Below are 23,730 nucleotides of genomic sequence, written 5' to 3' on the forward strand. Positions count from 1 at the left end.
ATATTTGGCAGAAGACAAGAAAATTACAAGTAGAGGGAATTGCTTCCAGAAAAGGAACAGAAGATATTTAAGAAGGAATTGTGCAAACATTACTCTGGAATGAAGTTGTTGACTTCTTGGAGAGTGTTTAAGCCAACAAATGGTTTTCAATAAGATTAGTGAAATGTGGTCATAGTGAAGGTGATAGTTGAGAGTCCCACCTCTTCGACCCACACCTATATCTAAAACTAAGACCCCCAAACCCTGTCCCAGCTCACAACTGTCAGTACTGTTAGGGTTCACGGAAACAGCCAAGCTCACTGAAGTATGCTTTTTTTTTTTTTTGGTAACTCTCATAGAAGTGAATAAAAATTAAGGAAACGGGGTAGTTTCAGACATTTATAACATATATTGTGGACATGGTACAACCTCTTTAAATACTTAACCTTTTACTTTTAGGTATTTATCCAGAATTCTAGAACTCTATATGATTTTTTTAGATTTAGACCATTTGTAGGAAGATTTAGTGATGGCAAACAGAACATCCATGGTTATCAGTGGTATAAAAAGACCTTCCTTATATTTTGATTTTTGATAGTTTCTTAGCCAAACTTGATATTGGATTAAAATAGAGGATATGTTGAAATATATTTGATATACTCTGCGTCTCTTTGGGATCCACTACTGATTTGGGCTTAAAAAAAAAATCATATGTCCAGTATCTACCAAATCAAGAGATTGTTCTGGCCATACAAACACCTTTGTCGTCTACAGGGAAGGGGCTAAAGGAGGTCACTAGTTCTTAACACATTCTAGAATTTACTTTTTACCTTCTGGTATCTTTTTTTGCCAAATTATAAATTCTGATGTAACATTATAATATATTTATGTATCAAATAGATTGTCCCAGATTGTCTCTCTCTATAATCCACTCTGGTTATCATCTCAATTTCACCCCTGTACTGATTTCCTTCTTCTACAATCTACAACGTTTCCAATCCCTGTTGTATTGTCAGACACTGATGCTGATGAATCTATAGTTAGCCCCTCCCTTTCTGGGTTCTCTCCTTGCTCTGTACACTGTGGCACAGTCTGTGTGACATCCCCATTCTTCATTGTTCTTCCCTAATTTCTTATCTTTAACCTGATACAAAGCTATTTGTATGATATTGTCCCTATGTTTGTCCCTGAAGTTGTGGATTCTTTATTTCCTCTCCATCACTAAGACTCTACAGGAGCAAAATGATAGGAAATAATTACACTAATTAATGTAATTTAGCTTAATTTAGCAAATAAACAACAAAAAGTCCATAGCTGTAAGGATTGGGAAATGCTATAGGGATTTGGGAGCTCATACTTTTTATCTGGCCATTGACACATATACAAAATTAAACAATTCTGTTAACTCTTAAGGTAAATTAAGAAACAAAACTGCTACCCCATAATGCTCTGGGGGTAAAATATAATGATGTCATTTATCTAGCTGGTTGTATCTTGAAATGGTTGGTAACGTTTCAATAAATTTTGCCTAAGTCAATAGCACAAGTGAAAATAATAAACTCTGTAATATCTCATATTAGAGAAAAATGCTTCTTTCTCCATTGGTGTTACACCAGCCTACAATTCCCTGGTTCAGCTAAACTGAATTTAATTATGAAATATATACTGTATTGTTATAGTAAGACGGACAGAAGGTAACAAAGGTAAGGTGTTATATTAGAAGCCAAGTGAAGGAAGGAAGAAACAGATTCACAGATAACTGCAAGCAGCTAAATAGGAAACTTTGTCACCCCGAGTGCTTTAGTCACATCAATACAGGTCAATATTTTTCAATAATGAGCCACATGATCCTGCTGAAGCTTAAGGCCTGGTTCACATCTGCATTCGGTATTACGTTCAGGGAGTCCATTTGGGGACCCCGAAACGGAATACCTAACACATTAAAAAGCAGTGAGCAATGAAAGCAGTGTTCACATGAATCACGCAGAGAGGAAAGTAGTTTGTGAACTAGTGCGGACATCACGTGGAAAACACACGGTACCCATTATAATCTATGGGGTTTGTGTGCTTTCATTGCTCACTGCTTTTTAATGCATTTGGTATTCTGTTCGGGGGGTTTCTAAGCAAACTCCCTGAATTCAATAGCGAACGCAGATGTGAACCAGGTCTAAGAGTGTGTGTAAGAGTGAGAGTTATGGAGCAGATTCTTCTCTACTATCTGTGTGCATTGTACATTGCATCTTATCTCCACGCACCATCTCTGGATAAACTCAAAATTACAGATAGAGCATTTCTAAAAAAAAAAAAAATTGTAAAATATTAGTTAAATAAATATTGTTTTATTGCTATTTTTAACCTGTGCCAAATGCTTTAGGCCATTACAGTGTAGTTCTCAGGAAATGTTGCTGCTTTGAAAATAAGGTGTAAATAAAGTGCAAAGAAGAGGAATCATGGCTCAATATATTCAATGCATGTAGGTGACTGTAATTATTGCATTTCCTCTCCGTAGGGCCAAGGAAATAAAGACCAAACTTGGAACCCTTCTTCAAAAGCCAGAAACTGCCATCGACCTAATTATCCCATATCCTGAGAAGCCGGAGAAGACAATCAAAGCGCCCAAGTAGGTATCTTCATAAGACAATGTATTTCAGTGCAACCTACTTCTCTGTTCTTTTTATAAATCGCACCATCTTCACGCGTCACCAATGACGATTTCTTCAGAAAGGAATAATTTATTACATTGCGGCATGTAAAATAATTACATTTTTAGTTCTCCTGATTCAGTATCCCTGCGGTTGGCAGGAATTTTATCATAGAGAGTAATAAATAGAGATGAGCGAACACTAAAATGTTCGAGGTTCGAAATTCGATTCGAACAGCCGCTCAATGTTCGTGTGTTCGAACGGGTTTCGAACCCCATTATAGTCTATGGGGAACAGATACTCGTTAAGGGGGAAACCCAAATCCGTGTCTGGAGGGTCACCAAGTCCACTATGACACCCCAGGAAATGATGCCAACACCTCTGGAATGACACTGGGACAGCAGGGGAAGCATGTCTGGGGGCATCTAACACACCAAAGACCCTCTATTACCCCAACATCACAGCCTAACAACTACACACTTTACACACTCAATACCACCTCTCTGACAGTAGGAAAACACCTTGAAACATGTGTATTTGGCACTTGCAGTGAGGAGAGCTTGTCACCAGCAGTGAATTTGGCCCTTGTAGTAAGTTGAGGTTGGCACCAACATTTGTTTTGAAAATCAGGGTGGATTGAGCCTCTAACCAGCAGAGTTTGGGCAAATTCATGGTGGAGGGAGCCTCTAAAAACCCCAGTTTGGACCAATTCATGGTGGAGGGAGACTCTAAAAACCCCAGTTTGGACCAATTCATGGTGGAGGGAGACTCTAAAAACCCCAGTTTGGACCAATTCATGGTGGAGGGAGCCTCTAAAAACCCCAGTTTGGACCAATTCATGGTGGAGGGAGCCTCTAACCAGCCCAGTTTGGACCAATTAATGGTGGAGGGAGCCTCTAAACAGCCAAGTTTTGGGAAATTCATGGTGGAGGGAGCCTCTAACCAGCCCAGTTTGGACCAATTCATGGTGGAGGGAGCCTCTAAACAGCCCAGTTTGGGCAAATTCATGGTGGAGGGAGCCTCTAACCAGCCCAGTTTGGACCAATTAATGGTGGAGGGAGCCTCTAAACAGCCCAGTTTGGACCAATTAATGGTGGAGGGAGCCTCTAACCAGCCCAGTTTGGACCAATTAATGGTGGAGGGAGCCTCTAACCAGCCCAGTTTGGACCAATTAATGGTGGAGGGAGCCTCTAACCAGCCCAGTTTGGACCAATTAATGGTGGAGGGAGCCTCTAAACAGCCAAGTTTTGGGAAATTCATGGTGGAGGGAGCCTCTAACCAGCCCAGTTTGGACCAATTCATGGTGGAGGGAGCCTCTAAACAGCCCAGTTTGGGCAAATTCATGGTGGAGGGAGCCTCTAAAAAACCCAGTTTGGACCAATTCATGGTGGAGGGAGCCTCTAATTAGCCCAGTTTGGACCAATTAATTGTGGAGGGAGCCTCTAACCAGCCCAGTTTGGACCAATTAATGGTGGAGGGAGCCTCTAACCACCCCAGTTTGGGCAAATTCATGGTGGAGGGAGCCTCTAACCAGCCCAGTTTGGACCAATTAATGGTGGAGGGAGCCTCTAACCAGCCCAGTTTGGACCAATTAATGGTGGAGGGAGCCTCTAACCACCCCAGTTTGGACCAATTCATGGTGGAGGGAGCCTCTAACCAGCCCAGTTTGGACCAATTCATGGTGGAGGGAGCCTCTAAACAGCCAAGTTTTGGGAAATTCATGGTGGAGGGAGCCTCTAACCAGCCCAGTTTGGACCAATTCATGGTGGAGGGAGCCTCTAAACAGCCCAGTTTGGGCAAATTCATGGTGGAGGGAGCCTCTAACCAGCCCAGTTTGGACCAATTAATGGTGGAGGGAGCCTCTAAACAGCCAAGTTTTGGGAAATTCATGGTGGAGGGAGCCTCTAACCAGCCCAGTTTGGACCAATTCATGGTGGAGGGAGCCTCTAAACAGCCAAGTTTTGGGAAATTCATGGTGGAGGGAGCCTCTAAAAAACCCAGTTTGGACCAATTCATGGTGGAGGGAGCCTCTAATTAGCCCAGTTTGGACCAATTAATTGTGGAGGGAGCCTCTAACCAGCCCAGTTTGGACCAATTAATGGTGGAGGGAGCCTCTAACCACCCCAGTTTGGGCAAATTCATGGTGGAGGGAGCCTCTAACCAGCCCAGTTTGGACCAATTAATGGTGGAGGGAGCCTCTAAACAGCCAAGTTTTGGGAAATTCATGGTGGAGGGAGCCTCTAACCAGCCCAGTTTGGACCAATTCATGGTGGAGGGAGCCTCTAAACAGCCCAGTTTGGGCAAATTCATGGTGGAGGGAGCCTCTAAACAGCCCAGTTTGGGCAAATTCATGGTGGAGGGAGCCTCTAACCAGCCCAGTTTGGACCAATTAATGGTGGAGGGAGCCTCTAAACAGCCAAGTTTTGGGAAATTCATGGTGGAGGGAGCCTCTAACCAGCCCAGTTTGGACCAATTAATGGTGGAGGGAGCCTCTAACCAGCCCAGTTTGGACCAATTAATGGTGGAGGGAGCCTCTAACCAGCCCAGTTTGGACCAATTAATGGTGGAGGGAGCCTCTAACCACCCCAGTTTGGACCAATTCATGGTGGAGGGAGCCTCTAACCAGCCCAGTTTGGACCAATTAATGGTGGAGGGAGCCTCTAAACAGCCAAGTTTTGGGAAATTCATGGTGGAGGGAGCCTCTAACCAGCCCAGTTTGGACCAATTCATGGTGGAGGGAGCCTCTAAACAGCCCAGTTTGGGCAAATTCATGGTGGAGGGAGCCTCTAACCAGCCCAGTTTGGACCAATTAATGGTGGAGGGAGCCTCTAAACAGCCAAGTTTTGGGAAATTCATGGTGGAGGGAGCCTCTAACCAGCCCAGTTTGGACCAATTCATGGTGGAGGGAGCCTCTAAACAGCCAAGTTTTGGGAAATTCATGGTGGAGGGAGCCTCTAAAAAACCCAGTTTGGACCAATTCATGGTGGAGGGAGCCTCTAATTAGCCCAGTTTGGACCAATTAATTGTGGAGGGAGCCTCTAACCAGCCCAGTTTGGACCAATTAATGGTGGAGGGAGCCTCTAACCACCCCAGTTTGGGCAAATTCATGGTGGAGGGAGCCTCTAACCAGCCCAGTTTGGACCAATTAATGGTGGAGGGAGCCTCTAAACAGCCAAGTTTTGGGAAATTCATGGTGGAGGGAGCCTCTAACCAGCCCAGTTTGGACCAATTCATGGTGGAGGGAGCCTCTAAACAGCCCAGTTTGGGCAAATTCATGGTGGAGGGAGCCTCTAAACAGCCCAGTTTGGGCAAATTCATGGTGGAGGGAGCCTCTAACCAGCCCAGTTTGGACCAATTAATGGTGGAGGGAGCCTCTAAACAGCCAAGTTTTGGGAAATTCATGGTGGAGGGAGCCTCTAACCAGCCCAGTTTGGACCAATTAATGGTGGAGGGAGCCTCTAACCAGCCCAGTTTGGACCAATTAATGGTGGAGGGAGCCTCTAACCAGCCCAGTTTGGACCAATTAATGGTGGAGGGAGCCTCTAAACAGCCAAGTTTTGGGAAATTCATGGTGGAGGGAGCCTCTAACCAGCCCAGTTTGGACCAATTCATGGTGGAGGGAGCCTCTAAACAGCCCAGTTTGGGCAAATTCATGGTGGAGGGAGCCTCTAAAAAACCCAGTTTGGACCAATTCATGGTGGAGGGAGCCTCTAATTAGCCCAGTTTGGACCAATTAATTGTGGAGGGAGCCTCTAACCAGCCCAGTTTGGACCAATTAATGGTGGAGGGAGCCTCTAAAAAACCCAGTTTGGACCAATTCATGGTGGAGGGAGCCTCTAATTAGCCCAGTTTGGACCAATTAATTGTGGAGGGAGCCTCTAACCAGCCCAGTTTGGACCAATTAATGGTGGAGGGAGCCTCTAACCACCCCAGTTTGGACCAATTCATGGTGGAGGGAGCCTCTAACCACCCCAGTTTGGACCAATTCATGGTGGAGGGAGCCTCTAAACAGCCCAGTTTGGGCAAATTCATGGTGGAGGGAGCCTCTAACCAGCCCAGTTTGGACCAATTAATGGTGGAGGGAGCCTCTAAACAGCCCAGTTTGGGCAAATTCATGGTGGAGGGAGCCTCTAACCAGCCCAGTTTGGACCAATTAATGGTGGAGGGAGCCTCTAAACAGCCAAGTTTTGGGAAATTCATGGTGGAGGGAGCCTCTAACCAGCCCAGTTTGGACCAATTAATGGTGGAGGGAGCCTCTAACCACCCCAGTTTGGGCAAATTCATGGTGGAGGGAGCCTCTAACCAGCCCAGTTTGGACCAATTAATGGTGGAGGGAGCCTCTAAACAGCCCAGTTTGGGCAAATTCATGGTGGAGGGAGCCTCTAAACAGCCAAGTTTTGGGAAATTCATGGTGGAGGGAGCCTCTAACCAGCCCAGTTTGGACCAATTCATGGTGGAGGGAGCCTCTAAACAGCCCAGTTTGGGCAAATTCATGGTGGAGGGAGCCTCTAAAAAACCCAGTTTGGACCAATTCATGGTGGAGGGAGCCTCTAATTAGCCCAGTTTGGACCAATTAATTGTGGAGGGAGCCTCTAACCAGCCCAGTTTGGACCAATTAATGGTGGAGGGAGCCTCTAAAAAACCCAGTTTGGACCAATTCATGGTGGAGGGAGCCTCTAATTAGCCCAGTTTGGACCAATTAATTGTGGAGGGAGCCTCTAACCAGCCCAGTTTGGACCAATTAATGGTGGAGGGAGCCTCTAAAAAACCCAGTTTGGACCAATTCATGGTGGAGGGAGCCTCTAATTAGCCCAGTTTGGACCAATTAATTGTGGAGGGAGCCTCTAACCAGCCCAGTTTGGACCAATTAATGGTGGAGGGAGCCTCTAACCACCCCAGTTTGGACCAATTCATGGTGGAGGGAGCCTCTAACCACCCCAGTTTGGACCAATTCATGGTGGAGGGAGCCTCTAAACAGCCCAGTTTGGGCAAATTCATGGTGGAGGGAGCCTCTAACCAGCAGAGTTGGGGGAAATCAGGGTGGAGGGAGCCTAGTATTAGCAGAATTGTGCAACGCTTATGGTGGATGAGTATGAGGATGCGGAGGAATTGGAGAGGTTGAGTACAGACATGGAGTTTCATGTTGGGGTGCTTTACACAGGTGGGCACAAAAATGACGGCTCTACCCAGTGGTGGTTCATTTTTATCAAAGTGAGCCGGTCGGCACTCTCAGCTGACAGACGGGTGCGCTTGTCAGTGATGATGCCACCGGCTGCACTGAACACCCTCTCAGATAGGACGCTGGCGGCAGGACAGGACAGCACCTCCAAGGCATATAGGGCAAGTTCAAGCCACAGGTCCAACTTCGACACCCAATACGTGTAGGGCGCAGAGGGGTCGGAGAGGACAGGGCTGTGGTCGGAAAGGTATTCCCGCAACATGCGCCTATACTTCTCACGCCTGGTGACACTAGGACCCTCCGTGGCGGCACTTTGGCGAGGGGGTGCCATCAAGGTGTCCCAGACCTTAGACAGTGTGCCCCTCGTTTGTGTGGACCGGTGAGAACTTGGTTGCCTACTGGAGGAACTGCCCTCCCTGCCGCCAACGTCACATGCTGGAAACATCTCCATCATATTCTGCACCAATTGCCTGTGGCAAGCATTGATGCGATTGGCCCTCCCCTCTACCGGAATAAAAGACGAGATGTTGTTTTTATACCGGGGGTCAAGGATAGCAAAGATCCAGTACTGGTTGTCCTCCATGATTTTGACAATACGCTTGTCGGTTGTAAAGCACCCCAACATGAACTCAGCCATGTCTGCCAGAGTGTTAGTTGGCATGACTCCTCTGGCCCCACCGGAAAGTTCAATCTCCATTTCCTCCTCATCCTCCATGTCTACCCATCCGCGCTGCAACAATGGGACGATTCGAAGTTGCCCGGAAGCCTCCTGTATCACCATCACATCATCGGACAACTCTTCTTCCTCCTCCTCCTCCTCCTCCTCCTCCATTAAACGCAGTGAAGCGGACAGATGTGTGGACCTACTCTCCAGCTGTGACGGATCGGATGCTATCCCTAACTCCTCTGTGTGATCTGAGTTATCCCTGATGTCAATCAGGGATTCTCTCAGAACACACAAGAGCGGGATTGTAAGGCTCACCATCGCATCCTCAGAGCTCACCCTCCTTGTGGACTCCTCAAAGACCCGTAGGATGTCACAAAGGTCTCTCATCCATGGCCACTCATGGATGTGAAACTGAGGCAGCTGACTTTGTGGCACCCTAGGGTTTTGTAGCTGGTATTCCATCAAAGGTCTCTGCTGCTCAACCACTCTATTCAACATCTGAAACGTTGAGTTCCAGCGTGTGGGGACGTCGCACAAAAGCCGGTGTTGTGGCACATGCAGGCGTTGCTGGAGAGATTTTAAGCTAGCAGCGGCTACTGTCGACTTGCGAAAGTGGGCGCACATGCGCCGCACTTTCACCAGTAGCTCTGGAACATTGGGGTAGCTCTTTAGGAAACGTTGCACCACTAGGTTGAAGACGTGGGCCAGGCATGGAACATGTTGGAGTCCGGCAAGCTCCAGAGCTGCTACCAGGTTCCGGCCGTTATCACAAACGACCATGCCTGGGCCCAGGTGCAGCGGCTCAAACCATATTGCCGTCTCATCGAGGAGGGCATCCCTCACCTCGGAGGCAGTGTGCTGTCTGTCCCCCAAGCTGATCAGCTTCAGCACAGCCTGCTGACGTCTACCAACGCCAGTGCTGCAACGTTTCCAACTCGTAGCTGGGGTCAATCTAACAGCGGAGGAGGAGGCGGTGGCGGAGGAGGAGGCGGTGGCGGAGGAGGAGGCGGTAGAAGAGGAGGAGGAGGGGGGTGTTCTTCTCGTGTCCCTGCCAGGAATGTTAGGCGGGGAGACGAGGTACACCGGGCCAGTTTGGGAAGCAGTCCCAGCCTCAACTACATTCACCCAGTGTGCCGTCAGTGAAATGTAGCGTCCCTGTCCGCATGCACTTGTCCACGCGTCGGTGGTCAAGTGGACCTTTGTGCAAAGCGCGGAACTAAGGGCCCGCCTGATGTTGAGTGACACGTGCTGGTGCAAGGCGGGGACGGCACACCGGGAGAAGTAGTGACGGCTAGGGACGGCATAGCGAGGTGCCGCAGTTGCCATCAGGTCCAGGAAGGCGGGAGTTTCAACAAGCCGGAACGCCAACATCTCCTGGGCCAGCAGTTTAGCGATGTTGGCGTTCAAGGCTTGCGCGTGTGGGTGGTTAGCAGTGTATTTCTGCCGCCGCTCCAATGTCTGAGAGATGGTGGGTTGTTGTAAAGAAACGCCTGATGGTGCCTTTGATGGTGCAGGAGAAGGAGATAAGACAGGACCAGGGGAGGATGAGGTAGAAGTCAACAAAGTGGCGGAGGCAGATGAAGTGGTGTCCTGGCTCGTCCTCTGGAGTGCATCGCCAGCACAGTCAGCAGTGGCAGTGGCAGAGGCAGAGGCAGAGGCAGTGGCAGTGGCGTGAACGGCAGTCGGCCTTTGTCCTGCCGTTGCTGCCTGCCACTGATTCCAGTGCTTGGATTCCAAATGACGGCGCATTGAAGTGGTGGACAGGTTGCTCTTCTCAGAGCCCCTAATCAATTTCGAGAGGCAAATTGTGCAGACAACACTATATCTGTCCTCGGCGCATTCCTTGAAAAAACTCCACACCTTCGAGAAACGTGCCCTCGAGGTGGGAGTTTTTCGGGGCTGGGTACGAACTGGAACATCTTGGGAGATTCCGGGTGTGGCCTGGCTTCGCCTAAGCTGCTGACCTCTGCCTCTGCCTCTAGCTACCCTTTTTGGTGCTGCACCTGCCTCAACATCCACACTACTTTCCCCGCTTGACATCCCCCCTGTCCAGGTCGGGTCAGTGTCCTCATCATCCACCACTTCCTCTTCCAACTCCTGTCTCATCTCCTCCTCCCGCACAATGCGCCGGTCAACTGGATGCCCTGACGGCAACTGCGTCACATCATCGTCGATGAGGGTGGGTTGCTGGTCATCCACCACCAAATCGAACGGAGATGGAGGAGACTCTAGTGTTTGAGCATCTGGATACAGATGCTCCTCTGTTAGGTTCGTGGAATCGTGACGTGGAGAGGCAGGTTGAGGGACAATGAAAGGAGCGGAGAACAGCTCTGGGGAGCAGGGACAGTTTGGGTTATTGTTCTGTAAAGCTTCGGAATTTTGGGAGGAAGGAAGACAAGACTGTTGGGTAATAGGAGGAGAGGAGGCAGAGTCTGACTGGCTGCTGGACAATGTGCTGTAAGCGTTCTCTGACAGCCATTGCAAGACCTGTTCCTGGTTCTCGGGCCTACTAAGGTTTGTACCCTGCAGTTTAGTTAATGTGGCAAGCAACCCTGGCACTGTGGAGTGGCGCAATGCTTGCTGCCCCACAGGAGTAGGCACGGGACGCCCTGTGGCTTCACTGCTACCTTGCTCCCCAGAACCATTCCCCCGACCTCGCCCACGGCCTCGTCCACGTCCCTTTCCGGGAGCCTTGCGCATTTTGAATTCCTAGTTAGAAATTGGCACTGTATACCAGTAGTAAAAATTGTGGGTGCACGTAACCCCAATATATTCTTTGAATTCCCAGTCAGAAACTGGCACTATATGGCAGTAGCAAGAAATGAGGGTATTTGTATTCCCAATATACTCTTTGAATTCCCAGTCAGACAATGGCACTGTATACCAGTAGTAAAAATTGTGGGTGCACGTAACCCCAATATATTCTTTGAATTACCAGTCAGAAACTGGCACTATATGGCAGTAGCAAGAAATGAGGGTATTTATAACCCCAATATATTCTTTGAATTCCCAGTCAGACAATGGCACTGTATACCAGTAGTAAAAATTGTGGGTGCACGTAACCCCAATATATTCTTTGAATTCCCAGTCAGAAACTGGCACTATATGGCAGTAGCAAGAAATGAGGGTATTTGTATTCCCAATATACTCTTTGAATTCCCAGTCAGACAATGGCACTGTATACCAGTAGTAAAAATTGTGGGTGCACGTAACCCCAATATATTCTTTGAATTCCCAGTCAGACACTGGCACTATATGGCAGTAGCAAGAAATGAGGGTATTTGTATTCCCAATATATTCTTTGAATTCCCAGTCAGACAATGGCACTGTATACCAGTAGTAAAAATTGTGGGTGCACGTAACCCCAATATATTCTTTGAATTACCAGTCAGAAACTGGCACTATATGGCAGTAGCAAGAAATGAGGGTATTTATAACCCCAATATATTCTTTGAATTCCCAGTCAGACAATGGCACTGTATACCAGTAGTAAAAATTGTGGGTGCACGTAACCCCAATATATTCTTTGAATTCCCAGTCAGAAACTGGCACTATATGGCAGTAGCAAGAAATGAGGGTATTTATAACCCCAATATATTCTTTGAATTCCCAGTCAGACAATGGCACTGTATACCAGTAGTAAAAATTGTGGGTGCACGTAACCCCAATATATTCTTTGAATTCCCAGTCAGAAACTGGCACTATATGGCAGTAGCAAGAAATGAGGGTATTTGTATTCCCAATATACTCTTTGAATTCCCAGTCAGACAATGGCACTGTATACCAGTAGTAAAAATTGTGGGTGCACGTAACCCCAATATATTCTTTGAATTCCCAGTCAGAAACTGGCACTATATGGCAGTAGCAAGAAATGAGGGTATTTGTATTCCCAATATACTCTTTGAATTCCCAGTCAGACAATGGCACTGTATACCAGTAGTAAAAATTGTGGGTGCACGTAACCCCAATATATTCTTTGAATTCCCAGTCAGACACTGGCACTATATGGCAGTAGCAAGAAATGAGGGTATTTGTATTCCCAATATATTCTTTGAATTCCCAGTCAGACAATGGCACTGTATACCAGTAGTAAAAATTGTGGGTGCACGTAACCCCAATATATTCTTTGAATTACCAGTCAGAAACTGGCACTATATGGCAGTAGCAAGAAATGAGGGTATTTATAACCCCAATATATTCTTTGAATTCCCAGTCAGACAATGGCACTGTATACCAGTAGTAAAAATTGTGGGTGCACGTAACCCCAATATATTCTTTGAATTCCCAGTCAGAAACTGGCACTATATGGCAGTAGCAAGAAATGAGGGTATTTATAACCCCAATATATTCTTTGAATTCCCAGTCAGACAATGGCACTGTATACCAGTAGTAAAAATTGTGGGTGCACGTAACCCCAATATATTCTTTGAATTCCCAGTCAGAAACTGGCACTATATGGCAGTAGCAAGAAATGAGGGTATTTGTATTCCCAATATACTCTTTGAATTCCCAGTCAGACAATGGCACTGTATACCAGTAGTAAAAATTGTGGGTGCACGTAACCCCAATATATTCTTTGAATTCCCAGTCAGAAACTGGCACTATATGGCAGTAGCAAGAAATGAGGGTATTTGTATTCCCAATATACTCTTTGAATTCCCAGTCAGACAATGGCACTGTATACCAGTAGTAAAAATTGTGGGTGCACGTAACCCCAATATATTCTTTGAATTCCCAGTCAGACACTGGCACTATATGGCAGTAGCAAGAAATGAGGGTATTTGTATTCCCAATATACTCTTTGAATTCCCAGTCAGACAATGGCACTGTATACCAGTAGTAAAAATTGTGGGTGCACGTAACCCCAATATATTCTTTGAATTACCAGTCAGAAACTGGCACTATATGGCAGTAGCAAGAAATGAGGGTATTTATAACCCCAATATATTCTTTGAATTCCCAGTCAGACAATGGCACTGTATACCAGTAGTAAAAATTGTGGGTGCACGTAACCCCAATATATTCTTTGAATTCCCAGTCAGAAACTGGCACTATATGGCAGTAGCAAGAAATGAGGGTATTTGTATTCCCAATATACTCTTTGAATTCCCAGTCAGACAATGGCACTGTATACCAGTAGTAAAAATTGTGGGTGCACGTAACCCCAATATATTCTTTGAATTCCCAGTCAGACACTGGCACTATATGGCAGTAGCAAGAAATGAGGGTATTTGTATTCCCAATATATTCTTTGAATTCCCAGTCAGACAATGGCACTGTATACCAGTAGTAAAAATTGTGGGTGCACGTAACCCCAATATATTCTTTGAATTACCAGTCAGAAACTGGCACTATATGGCAGTAGCAAGAAATGAGGGTATTTGTATTCCCAATATATTCTTTGAATTCCCAGTCAGACAATGGCACTGTATACCAGTAGTAAAAATTGTGGGTGTATATAGCCCCAATTCTATTGCTAGGGGACTTGCAGGGTATTTCTGGGGTGAAGGTGGGGGGGCACACCGTTGGAACGGGTATCGGGGTATATATCGGGTATACGGGAATACACTGACAGTGTATTCCATTCAGGATCCTGGGAAAGCTGGGTTGCGGCGATTGAGCCCGTCAGTGCCACGTTACACTGACAAGCTTCTCCCTGGAATTTAGCTCTTACAAGAGCTGTTGGTTGTCTTCTCCTTCCTATCCTAGCCTGTCCCTGCCTACCCAGAATCTAAGCCCTAGCTAGCTGGACGGAAACCTCCGTCCTCGGTGAATTGCAAGCTCAGAATGACGCGAAGCTGGGCGTCGCTGTTCTTTTAAATTAGAGGTCACATGTTTTCGGCAGCCAATGGGTTTTGCCTACTTTTTTCAACGTCACCGGTGTCGTAGTTCCTGTCCCACCTACCCAGCGCTGTTATTGGAGCAAAAAAGGCGCCAGGGAAGGTGGGAGGGGAATCGAGTAATGGCGCACTTTACCACGCGGTGTTCGATTCGATTCGAACATGCCGAACAGCCTAATATCCGATCGAACATGAGTTCGATAGAACACTGTTCGCTCATCTCTAGTAATAAAGTAGCATTGCAGTCTATGATCTACGTGATCTAATGACGGCATGTTCAAGCATCCTAGGTGAGCTAAAAAATGGTAAGAAGATTGTGAGAAGTTTAAAAATCTGCAATATCTATATATAAAAATTCAAATGAACCTCTTTCTTGAGATTACGTATAAAAATAAATATACTAGGCATCCACATGTCACAAAATGACATATGGCTTGCGTTTTTGTAAGGGCGGGTTCACATCTGTGTCCCGGTCTCCGCTTTGTGGGTTTCCGTCTTCTGCCCGAGAAACTGGACAGGAGACGGAAACCCGGCAGTCAGTGTCCACCCGTGATCGTCTTCTGGTCTCCGCGGTGAAACGTTTTTTTTTTAACCGGACACAAAGTCCTGCATGTCCGACTTTGTGTCCGGTTAATAAAACCGGTTTCACCGCAGAGAGGCAGAAGACGCTCACGGGCGGTCACTTTGCAAACCCATTCGAGTGAATGGGTTTGAAAACTGACTGACGGTTTTCGTCTCCTGTCCAGTTTCTTGGGCAGAAGACAGAAACCTGCAAAGCGGAGACCGGCGCAGGTGTGAACCCGCCCTAAATCGCAGCATGTCAGTTATACCTATGGCAATCCTGCCTGCATCCTCTCATCTATCATGTGGAATCCATTTGGTGCCAGAAAACTCGTTTAAATTTTAATTAATTAATTTAATTGCTATTATTATTATGAATAATAATTTAATAATAATAAAAATAAAATATTCCAAAATAATAATAAAACTGGCAAAACTTACCGTACAATGAACATGTTTTGCAGCACTTGTTATGCGAAGAGAGCACTGGTGCACATACCTAGCCAGCGCTCCATTCACTTATATGGGGGGCTGGCTGGTAGCCTCATAGAAGTCAATGGAGTACTTGCCACACTCATTTACATGAAGCATTTGGGGAACTTTTATTTTCATCTTTTGCATTTTATTTGTCCCTTTTTTCTCTTCTTTGTATAAACCATAAGTTATAAAGGTAAATGCCCAGAAGGCAGTGCCAGTAACAAAGTATTTCCCAGTTGCTAATACAATCCTCTTATTAAAAGTGCAGTTTAAAAGCAACATTTTGTTCATCTTTGTCCTTACCCAGGAATCATTACACGTAACTGTAATTGACATATTAGCCTGAGGTCTCAGCCCCCTGCAGGAGAGAAGCATAAAATTAGATGTTCTGGGGGATATTTCACAGTCGTCCAATAATTGCTCCACAATTGGATTAAAGAGGTAGCACAGCCCCAATCGTCAATAAAGCCTTGTCATTTAGGGAGGTGATCAGAGCAATGAGAGGAGGACAGACATTATTTATGGAGGGATCATGGCGTGTGGCCGGAGAAAGAGGCTGATACCAGATGAAGAAGTCATCAGCACATATACTGTATACGTTGTACATTAGTATGGCAGAACTTCTAAGCAGCTGAATATTCCTGATATGATGTGATTATACCTAGTGACAGTAATAAAAACTTGCTCTTCGGTATCTTAACGGTGCAATTTGAGGTCATTGCAAATGATATAAGGTTGCTTTATTTTTTTTAGATAGAAATGACTCTAATAAATTAGAAATGTAACGTTCTACATGAAATTTTATTAAATAGATGAATCTGTGATGTCACCATGCTGATGTCATACCTTGAACCTGGTTTACCTTGTGTTTCCTTTACCAGACCATCGGTAGATGAGGCCGTGCAGTGGAAGGATTCTCTGGAGAAGCTTCTTCAGAACAGCTGTGAGTATCCATCTCTTGCCTCAGCTTCCGCTCTGCATCCCATCATTGAGGGCTTAGCATCACTACGATACATGCCATTGACCCCATATAGCTTCACGTCTTTTCCCACAAGCAGAATATTTCTCTAGCTGGAAAATCCAGACCTTCCTGTCCTCTATTCTCAGATGACCCTGCGCTGGTTTGGATTCCTGGAAAGGTTTAAGAGAGGCCCTGTAAAATCCTGATATGATTTGTCACACATAGTTTGTTAGTAGTAAACACTAGACATATGTTTCATTACGAATTAATAGAGATGACTCAAGTAGTGAAAATCTGCCTTATATCAGCACTTTCACCGGTTTACACCAACGTTCGAAACTTACAGCCTGCAATAGATCACTACGAGCAAACCATCTCATGGGAATGTATGGCCCTGACTTTATAGGCTTCACAAAATAAAATTGAAATGTGGACACTTTTATTCTCCATGTGAAGTGCCTTCATTGATATCCTTTTAGCCGCATCACATTACAGCTATATTATATGAACATTGGAGGAATTCATTAAAGAGGGATTTTCATGTCCTCAGGCATGTGGTTTTATATACCACTAGAAAGCTGACAGTGCGCTGAAGTCACTATCGGCTTTCCCGTTATGTGCCACAGGAGAAGAGCTACCTGCGCCGTTACTGATGTCTGCCCACTGTCAGAAGGGCATTCCTGACAGTCTAGCTGGGAACGCCCCTCCTAACAGTCTGTCTGTAGCGCTGTACTGTCAGAGGGGGCGTTCCTTACCGTCCAGCCATAACAATGAGCGGTGAGGAACGCCCACTCCTCCGGACAGTACTCGCCCATAGACTAGTACTGAGGAGGTCTTCCTCACTGCTCAGCATCATGGCTGGGTGGTAAGGAACGCCCCCTCTGACAGTACAGAGCTACGGACAGACTGTCAGGAGGGGCTTTCCCAACTAGACTGTCAGGAACTGTCACTGTAAAACTGTTGGGCCAAGTTGTCCCCACCCTAGCCCAACTTGATCTCTTGCTCTGCTCACTTTTCTAAGGTTGGAAAATGGTGAAAATTGAGCATTTTTATGCACTTTTTGATGCAGTGCAAAAATTGACAAAAATTCTCCCCATTGCCTTGAATATGCAGCTAGTGTTATCCATCCCTTAAATATAAGCGCTTAATGTTAGGAAACAGTTGTTTGTCTTATTCATTCCTATCTCACATAGTGTGATATAATGCAAATGACCTGCAGTAACTCAACACAGCCACTACACGGTGGCTGGTGCTGTCTACTTCAGGCTCTATACCGTGTATAGTATTGGTGCTGCAGCTGATGAAATCAGCCGATTGGTGGGGAAGTCTAAAGTTGAACCCCTACCGATCCCATAGACTATAATGGGGTCTGTGTGGTTTCTGCCCAAAAAGGGTGACAAATGTAGAGGGGAACGGAATCCCCAAACATAGTACAAGCGCTCTATTACAGAATTATCTGACCCCCTGTATAAGCAATGCCGCCCCTGCTACCTCTTGTGTCACCCCCTCTACCTCATAGATTGTAAGTTCTTGCAAGCAGGGCCCTCAGTCCCATTGTGTGAAATGACTTTCTTAGTAATGTATCCTTCTGTCTGTATTTGAACCCTACAAATTGTACAGCACTGCAGAATATGTTAGCGCTATATAAATAAAATGTATTATTATTATATTATTGTATAAAAACACACAAAAAGTGCAATGACGCATAAAGCTATTCTTTTCACCATTTTTGCAGAATAAAGACCTTTTCGTTTGCTCTGAATGTAAATGCAGGATGATAACCTAATTTCACCTGGACCTACATGTAGACAGTCACCTAATGCGAGGTCTCTAGTTCTGTATCTCGCTTCATCTTCCCACAATCTATTGTTAATTTGCCTTTGGCTGCCATACAATGGAGTCATATTTACTGAGCTTAATTGCTCAAACAAAAACAGGCGTGATGTGAGCACAAGCCCGCGGGCGGCATAGAATAGATTACAGGACCTTTCACAATAAATTGTCATATTTTGCTCTGATTAATTATAAAACATCTCCGTGGAGCTACAATTACCATTCATTTAGCCTCCAGGACAAGCGAAGCAGCACATTATTTTATATATCCCATTATTCATCCCATAAGGAAGAGCGACACAAGAATACTATTGTTTGCCATCGCATTAACAAATTGTTTTTCGTGCAAGCTACCTTACAAAGCCCTGCTCACGTGGTGACCAAATATAACGCTAATAATATAACATAATGCATTACATAATGACACTCTATATACATACATGGCATGCTGCATGGTAGTCAGTGATACATAGTATCTTCACCCCAACCATAGGTCTGCACTGACGCCAGTTCTCTCTCGTGGAATTATGTGCAGCGAGTGTGAAACGTGGAGGGTTCCTGTGACACATGTGTTAGCTGTGGGCAATATTTTGGGCAATTCTGACTGCCCTGTCACCCCAATTATACATCAAATGATACGTTTTAGACAATTTTTGCAATTTACTAGACAGGATTGTAACATATCTAGAAAATGGGCATGGCTAAGAGAAGCAATAAAATGATGAATATTTACTAATGGTAAGATATTGGTCAAAAAGTGGTATAATAATGATAATAATAATAATAATAATAATAATAATAATAAATTTTATTTATATAGCGCCAACATATTCCGCAGCACTGTACAATTAATAGGGTTCAAATACAGACAAAAAGTCATAGTTATGGGACTGAGGGCCCTGCTCGCAAGAGCTTACAATCTATGAGGTAGAGGGGGGTGACACAAGAGGTAGCAGGGGCGGCATTGCTTATACAATGGTCAGAAAATTTTGTAATAGAGGTGACTGTCATTACACAAACATAAAACTTTGAGCCATCACCAGTCGTGTCCTTTAACATGTGGATGGAGCTTGGACATATAGAGTTAGCCTGAAATGGCATTATACTGTGGGGTAATGAGGAGGGTTAAATTTTGGGGATTCTAATGACGGTACGGAAGGGTTTACATTAAGATATTGTGATAGGCCTGTCTGAAAAGATGTGTCTTTAATTTGCGCTTCAATTTGTGCTTGAATTGGGAGTTAATCTGACTGTCCGGGGTAGAGCATTCCAGAGAAGTGGTGCAGCTCGGGAGAAGTCTTGTATATGAGCGTGGGAGGTTCTGATAATAGAGGATGTAAGTGTTAGGTCATTGAGTGAATGGAGAGCACGGGTTGGGCGGTAGACAGAGATGAGGGAGGAAATGTAGGGAGGTGCGGCATTATGGAGAGCCTTGTGGATCAGGGTGATAATTTTATATTGTATTCTGTAATGAATAGGCAGCCAATGTTGTGACTGCCACAGACCGGAGGCATCGTTGTAGCGTCTAGACTGATAGATGAGCCTGGCCGCTGCATTCAGAATAGATTGTAGAGGAGAGAGTTTAGTAAGAGGAAGACCGATTAGTAAGGAGTTACAGTAGTCAAGGCGAGAATGAATCAGAGAGACAATAAGTGTCTTTAATGTATCTCTGGTAAGGAAAGGGCGTATTCTGGAGATGTTGAGGTGGGGGTGACGTGAGCGTGCAAGTGTGTCAATATGGGGAGTGAAGGAAAGGTCTGCGTCAAACATGACCCCGAGGCAGCAGGCATACTGCCTAGGAGTTATAGTAAGGCCTGAGACTGCAATGGATATATCAGGGACAGATCTGTTAGATAGTGGAAACAGTAGTAGTTCAGTCTTAGAGAGATTTAGTTTCAGATAGAGCGAAGACATGATATTTGAGACAGCAGAAAGACAGTCGCTGGTGTTCTGTATTAGTGGAGGGGTGATGTCATGGGAAGATGTCTATAATTGGGTGTCATCAGCATATAGATGGTACCAGAAGCCACATCTGGCGATGGTTTGTCCAATGGGGGCTGTGTAGAGAGAGAAGAGCAGGGGGCCTAGGATAGAGCCCTGAGGAACCCCAACAGCAAGGGAAAGAGGGGAAGAAACAGAGCCCACAAATGATACACTGAAAGTGCGGTCTGAGAGATAAGAGGAGAACCAGGAGAGCGCAGTGTCCTTGAGGCTGTATGAGGAAGAGCATGTGTAGCATGCAGTGTGTCGCACCAATTTACACATAAGCAACACTTCCAACTTCATCCATGCCTCCTTTGATCCTGTCCAATCGCAACCAATTCCTTTGTGCCCCACATAGTATCGTGACCTCACAGAATATAATGCTGTTTGTGGCCCTCACATAGAATAATTCCCCACAGTGCTCCCCACACACTATAAGTTTCCTTTGTACCCCCACGTAGTATATTGTCCCCTTGTAGCCCACACACAGTGTACTCATCCTCCTTGTGATCCCCACACAATATGTCGTCCCTCTTATGGCCCCCACATAGTATAACAGCTTAAAGGAAAAGGCATAATGTAGGGTCACTTGTGTCCAAGCAGCCGATAACAGCAATTGGGGTGCATGGTGGAGTAGGGATCTGTAGGCTCTCTACTTCACCATTGTACTCAAATTAGGCCTACAGCTCCCTAACCCACCATTGTACTCAGCTGGAGTACACAGATAAAGTTGAAATGGAACATACCACTAAACTGACAGGGACAGCGGGATAGCACCAGAAATCGGGGGCTGTCCCACTGAATGCATGATGGATGAGAGATATGCCTGAGCCACTGTGGGAAGCTTGGCACGGTTTCTCCCTGTTTCATTTAGTTTTATGATATTTAGGACAGTATTACGCCCCCACCGATGTAGCATTGACAAAACTCAACATAGCCCCCATTAGTGTCACATATGTACACCATTCATTTTTGTGATAATGACATTCGAAGACCTTCCAATTTCCCACCATGTTGCTATTTTCGGGATGAAATTGGAGCCCAGTTAATTCGTCGGAGCACCGTTCCAATTTATTTACAGAAATAGCTTGTTATTAAAGAAAGTATCATTCACTTTTAAGACTTGCGTGTATTATGGGAATTTGTTGCTTTCATCGCCTGCTAGTTTTGGAAAGGCTTTCAATAAGTGAGTTAAAAATACACGGATGCAGAAATACTATACGTGGCTTTAACCTATATGTCATGGTGTTTGTTGTAGAGTAGTGTTCAATTGTCATATATTTCCCAGGCGTACGTGTAACCCGTGTATAAACAGAGCAAAGCTCTGGCTCTGTCTTTCAACAGCAAATTCATATTTTGGTCGTATGTTGACATGTCTCCGTTCTCTTGCTTGGAATACTGTGGTAGGTTTACGATAGTGATAGACCAACACTGGACAATTAATTTTAATTTAGCATAAACATATTTATTATACTTATATCAATGAATCTTAGTTTTGCAACCCTACTAAACAAATGCACGTAGCAAATGGATGGCTTCTTACAATGGAATTCAAAGTCTCAGATTCATCTCTGGACTGTAACAGTTGTAGAAAGGAAAATCACAAATTTGTCTTTACGAAAAGATTTTGTGGTTTTAAATAAAATGAGTACAGAATTGGTAAACTCGTAATAATATTCTATGTATCATAGTGGTAAGTGTTTCGAGATGAGTAGTTGCACCTCACTAAATACTAAACTATTTTTGGATTAAACTGAGTTTTAATTATAAAGCAAAATTATACTCATATACATTTGCTCTTTGCTTTTTTGGATTTTACACCAATGAGGTTTCGGTATGAGGTACACATTTGGATACCTGAAAGGTTTCAATTACTTTAATGGGACATGGGAAGAATATGCAAATCTGTCTCCCAAGATGTAAACAGGGAGACAGTGCCTCTGTTGTGCTGCCCTCTATAGCAAGCACTCTGAACATCATGCCCGACTTCCCAGAAGTCTTCACTGCATAATGCGAGGTTATAACCAAATCAATTTCTCAGCTACGGACGGCACCATTTCTATCTGGTTGGACTTCATCAGCGCAGCCTAGAGAGAATTGATTTGGTTTAAGTGAGAGGCTGAGAGACCAGAGACAGAGGCAGTGTCTCCCTGTTTACATCTTGGGAGACAGATTTGCATATTCTTCCCATGTTCCCTTGCAGTGGAGCAACTATGGCTGTATAAGTCTCCACACACTTGAGAAGGTGGTCTCTCCCTAAGGATAGACGTTATCCCCATAATTTAATGGGGCAGACAACTCAACTTTACAGTTTTGTCCAGGTCTTTGGACTAGTCTCCACTAGACATAGCTAGACAGAAGACTAAGGGTAAGTTCACACAGTTTTTTTGGTCAGAATTTTAAGGCCGTATTTACCTCAAATCCCGACCAAAAAGACGGCTCCCACTGAAATCAATGGGAGCCAGTCAGGAGTTGAGTGAGATGCTCATTCTTCAGGCCAAGTCGCCTCGCGATTCGGCCTGAAGACACTCCCTCCTCCGGACTAGGCCCATTCATTGGGCCTAATCCGGAGCGGAGTGTGCGGCAGGATGCTGGTGCACTACACTGGCTTTCAGTCACGGATACCCGGCTTTTGGACCGGAGCCTGAGGCGGCCTCCGCTTCAGCTTCCGGTCCAAAAACCCCAGTGTGAACTTATTCTAATTCACAGTACCAAAGCAATGGACAGGGTAGCAGATAAGTAAATGGGGTTATGTATGTAAACTGGGTGGATGTCGAAAAAACACAGGAGACCCACCATTGCACTTCAGGAGTCAAAGGAACTTATTGGTCAGGTACTGAATTACGTGGGAAGAAACATTAAGAAGCCTGGGGCACCTATACATTGAAAGCAGGGTCCAATGATGTGAAATTGCCATTTGCAAAGGTGGGAACCAGTACATGTGAATTGGTATAATACATCGAGACTCCTGGGCAAAATATTTTGCGAAGGGGGCATTAATGTGTGACCAACCAGGGCTATACATCTGATGACATGGTAATGCATAAAGACAGCCCCACTGTCACTCAGGGTCTACTGTTGGGGGAAACAAGATAAGTGGCTGCCAATACCGTTATCCCATCACAAAAAAAAAACCAAACCATCAAATTTGTTCTATCAATGCCCCGTGTCTTGTTCTTACAATAGTATGAGAAGGGCTAGATGGAGCCATAGCCTAGTCCCATTGTTACCACGACATTAGTGCTAGTATTTTCAGCACACCAGCCCTGAGCATACAGTAATGATCACAGTGAGACCGAGTTAGACCACTATTCTTCATTACATCTGGCGGTTCATTGCTCTTTATTTAACATAGGTGCCTATTCTCTTTATAGTGACTTATACACACATCTGTGATTCAATCCACCTGCAGACTGCCGCACTCGCTGTGTAAATGAAGGCTTATAGCGGTGTCATTATCCTGGATTCTTTCAGAAAGGAGATGTTTATCTGTAGTGTAAATATTGTCCAATATATTATTCACATGGAAGCGTGGGCAAGTGGCAGAAACCGCAAATAGATGATGTAACTTCCTCCCCATAACAGGAAATAGAGCGGCGGGGAACATT

At 45.1% G+C, this 23,730-nt stretch overlaps 1 protein-coding gene across 1 annotated transcript in view; it reads left to right on the plus strand.

The window, feature by feature from the left end:
- The window catches only part of RGS5 (regulator of G protein signaling 5), a 75,574-nt gene that overhangs the window by 27,136 nt on the left and 24,708 nt on the right, over positions 1 to 23,730 (plus strand). The window contains exons 2-3 of the mRNA XM_075287387.1: positions 2,489 to 2,599; positions 16,227 to 16,288. Of these exons, the coding sequence (XP_075143488.1) occupies positions 2,489 to 2,599; positions 16,227 to 16,288 (173 nt within the window). The remainder of the gene's footprint in view (positions 1 to 2,488; positions 2,600 to 16,226; positions 16,289 to 23,730) is intronic.

Source organism: Leptodactylus fuscus, chromosome 9 (genome assembly GCF_031893055.1).
Source record: "Leptodactylus fuscus isolate aLepFus1 chromosome 9, aLepFus1.hap2, whole genome shotgun sequence".
Lineage (NCBI taxonomy): Eukaryota > Metazoa > Chordata > Amphibia > Anura > Leptodactylidae > Leptodactylus > Leptodactylus fuscus.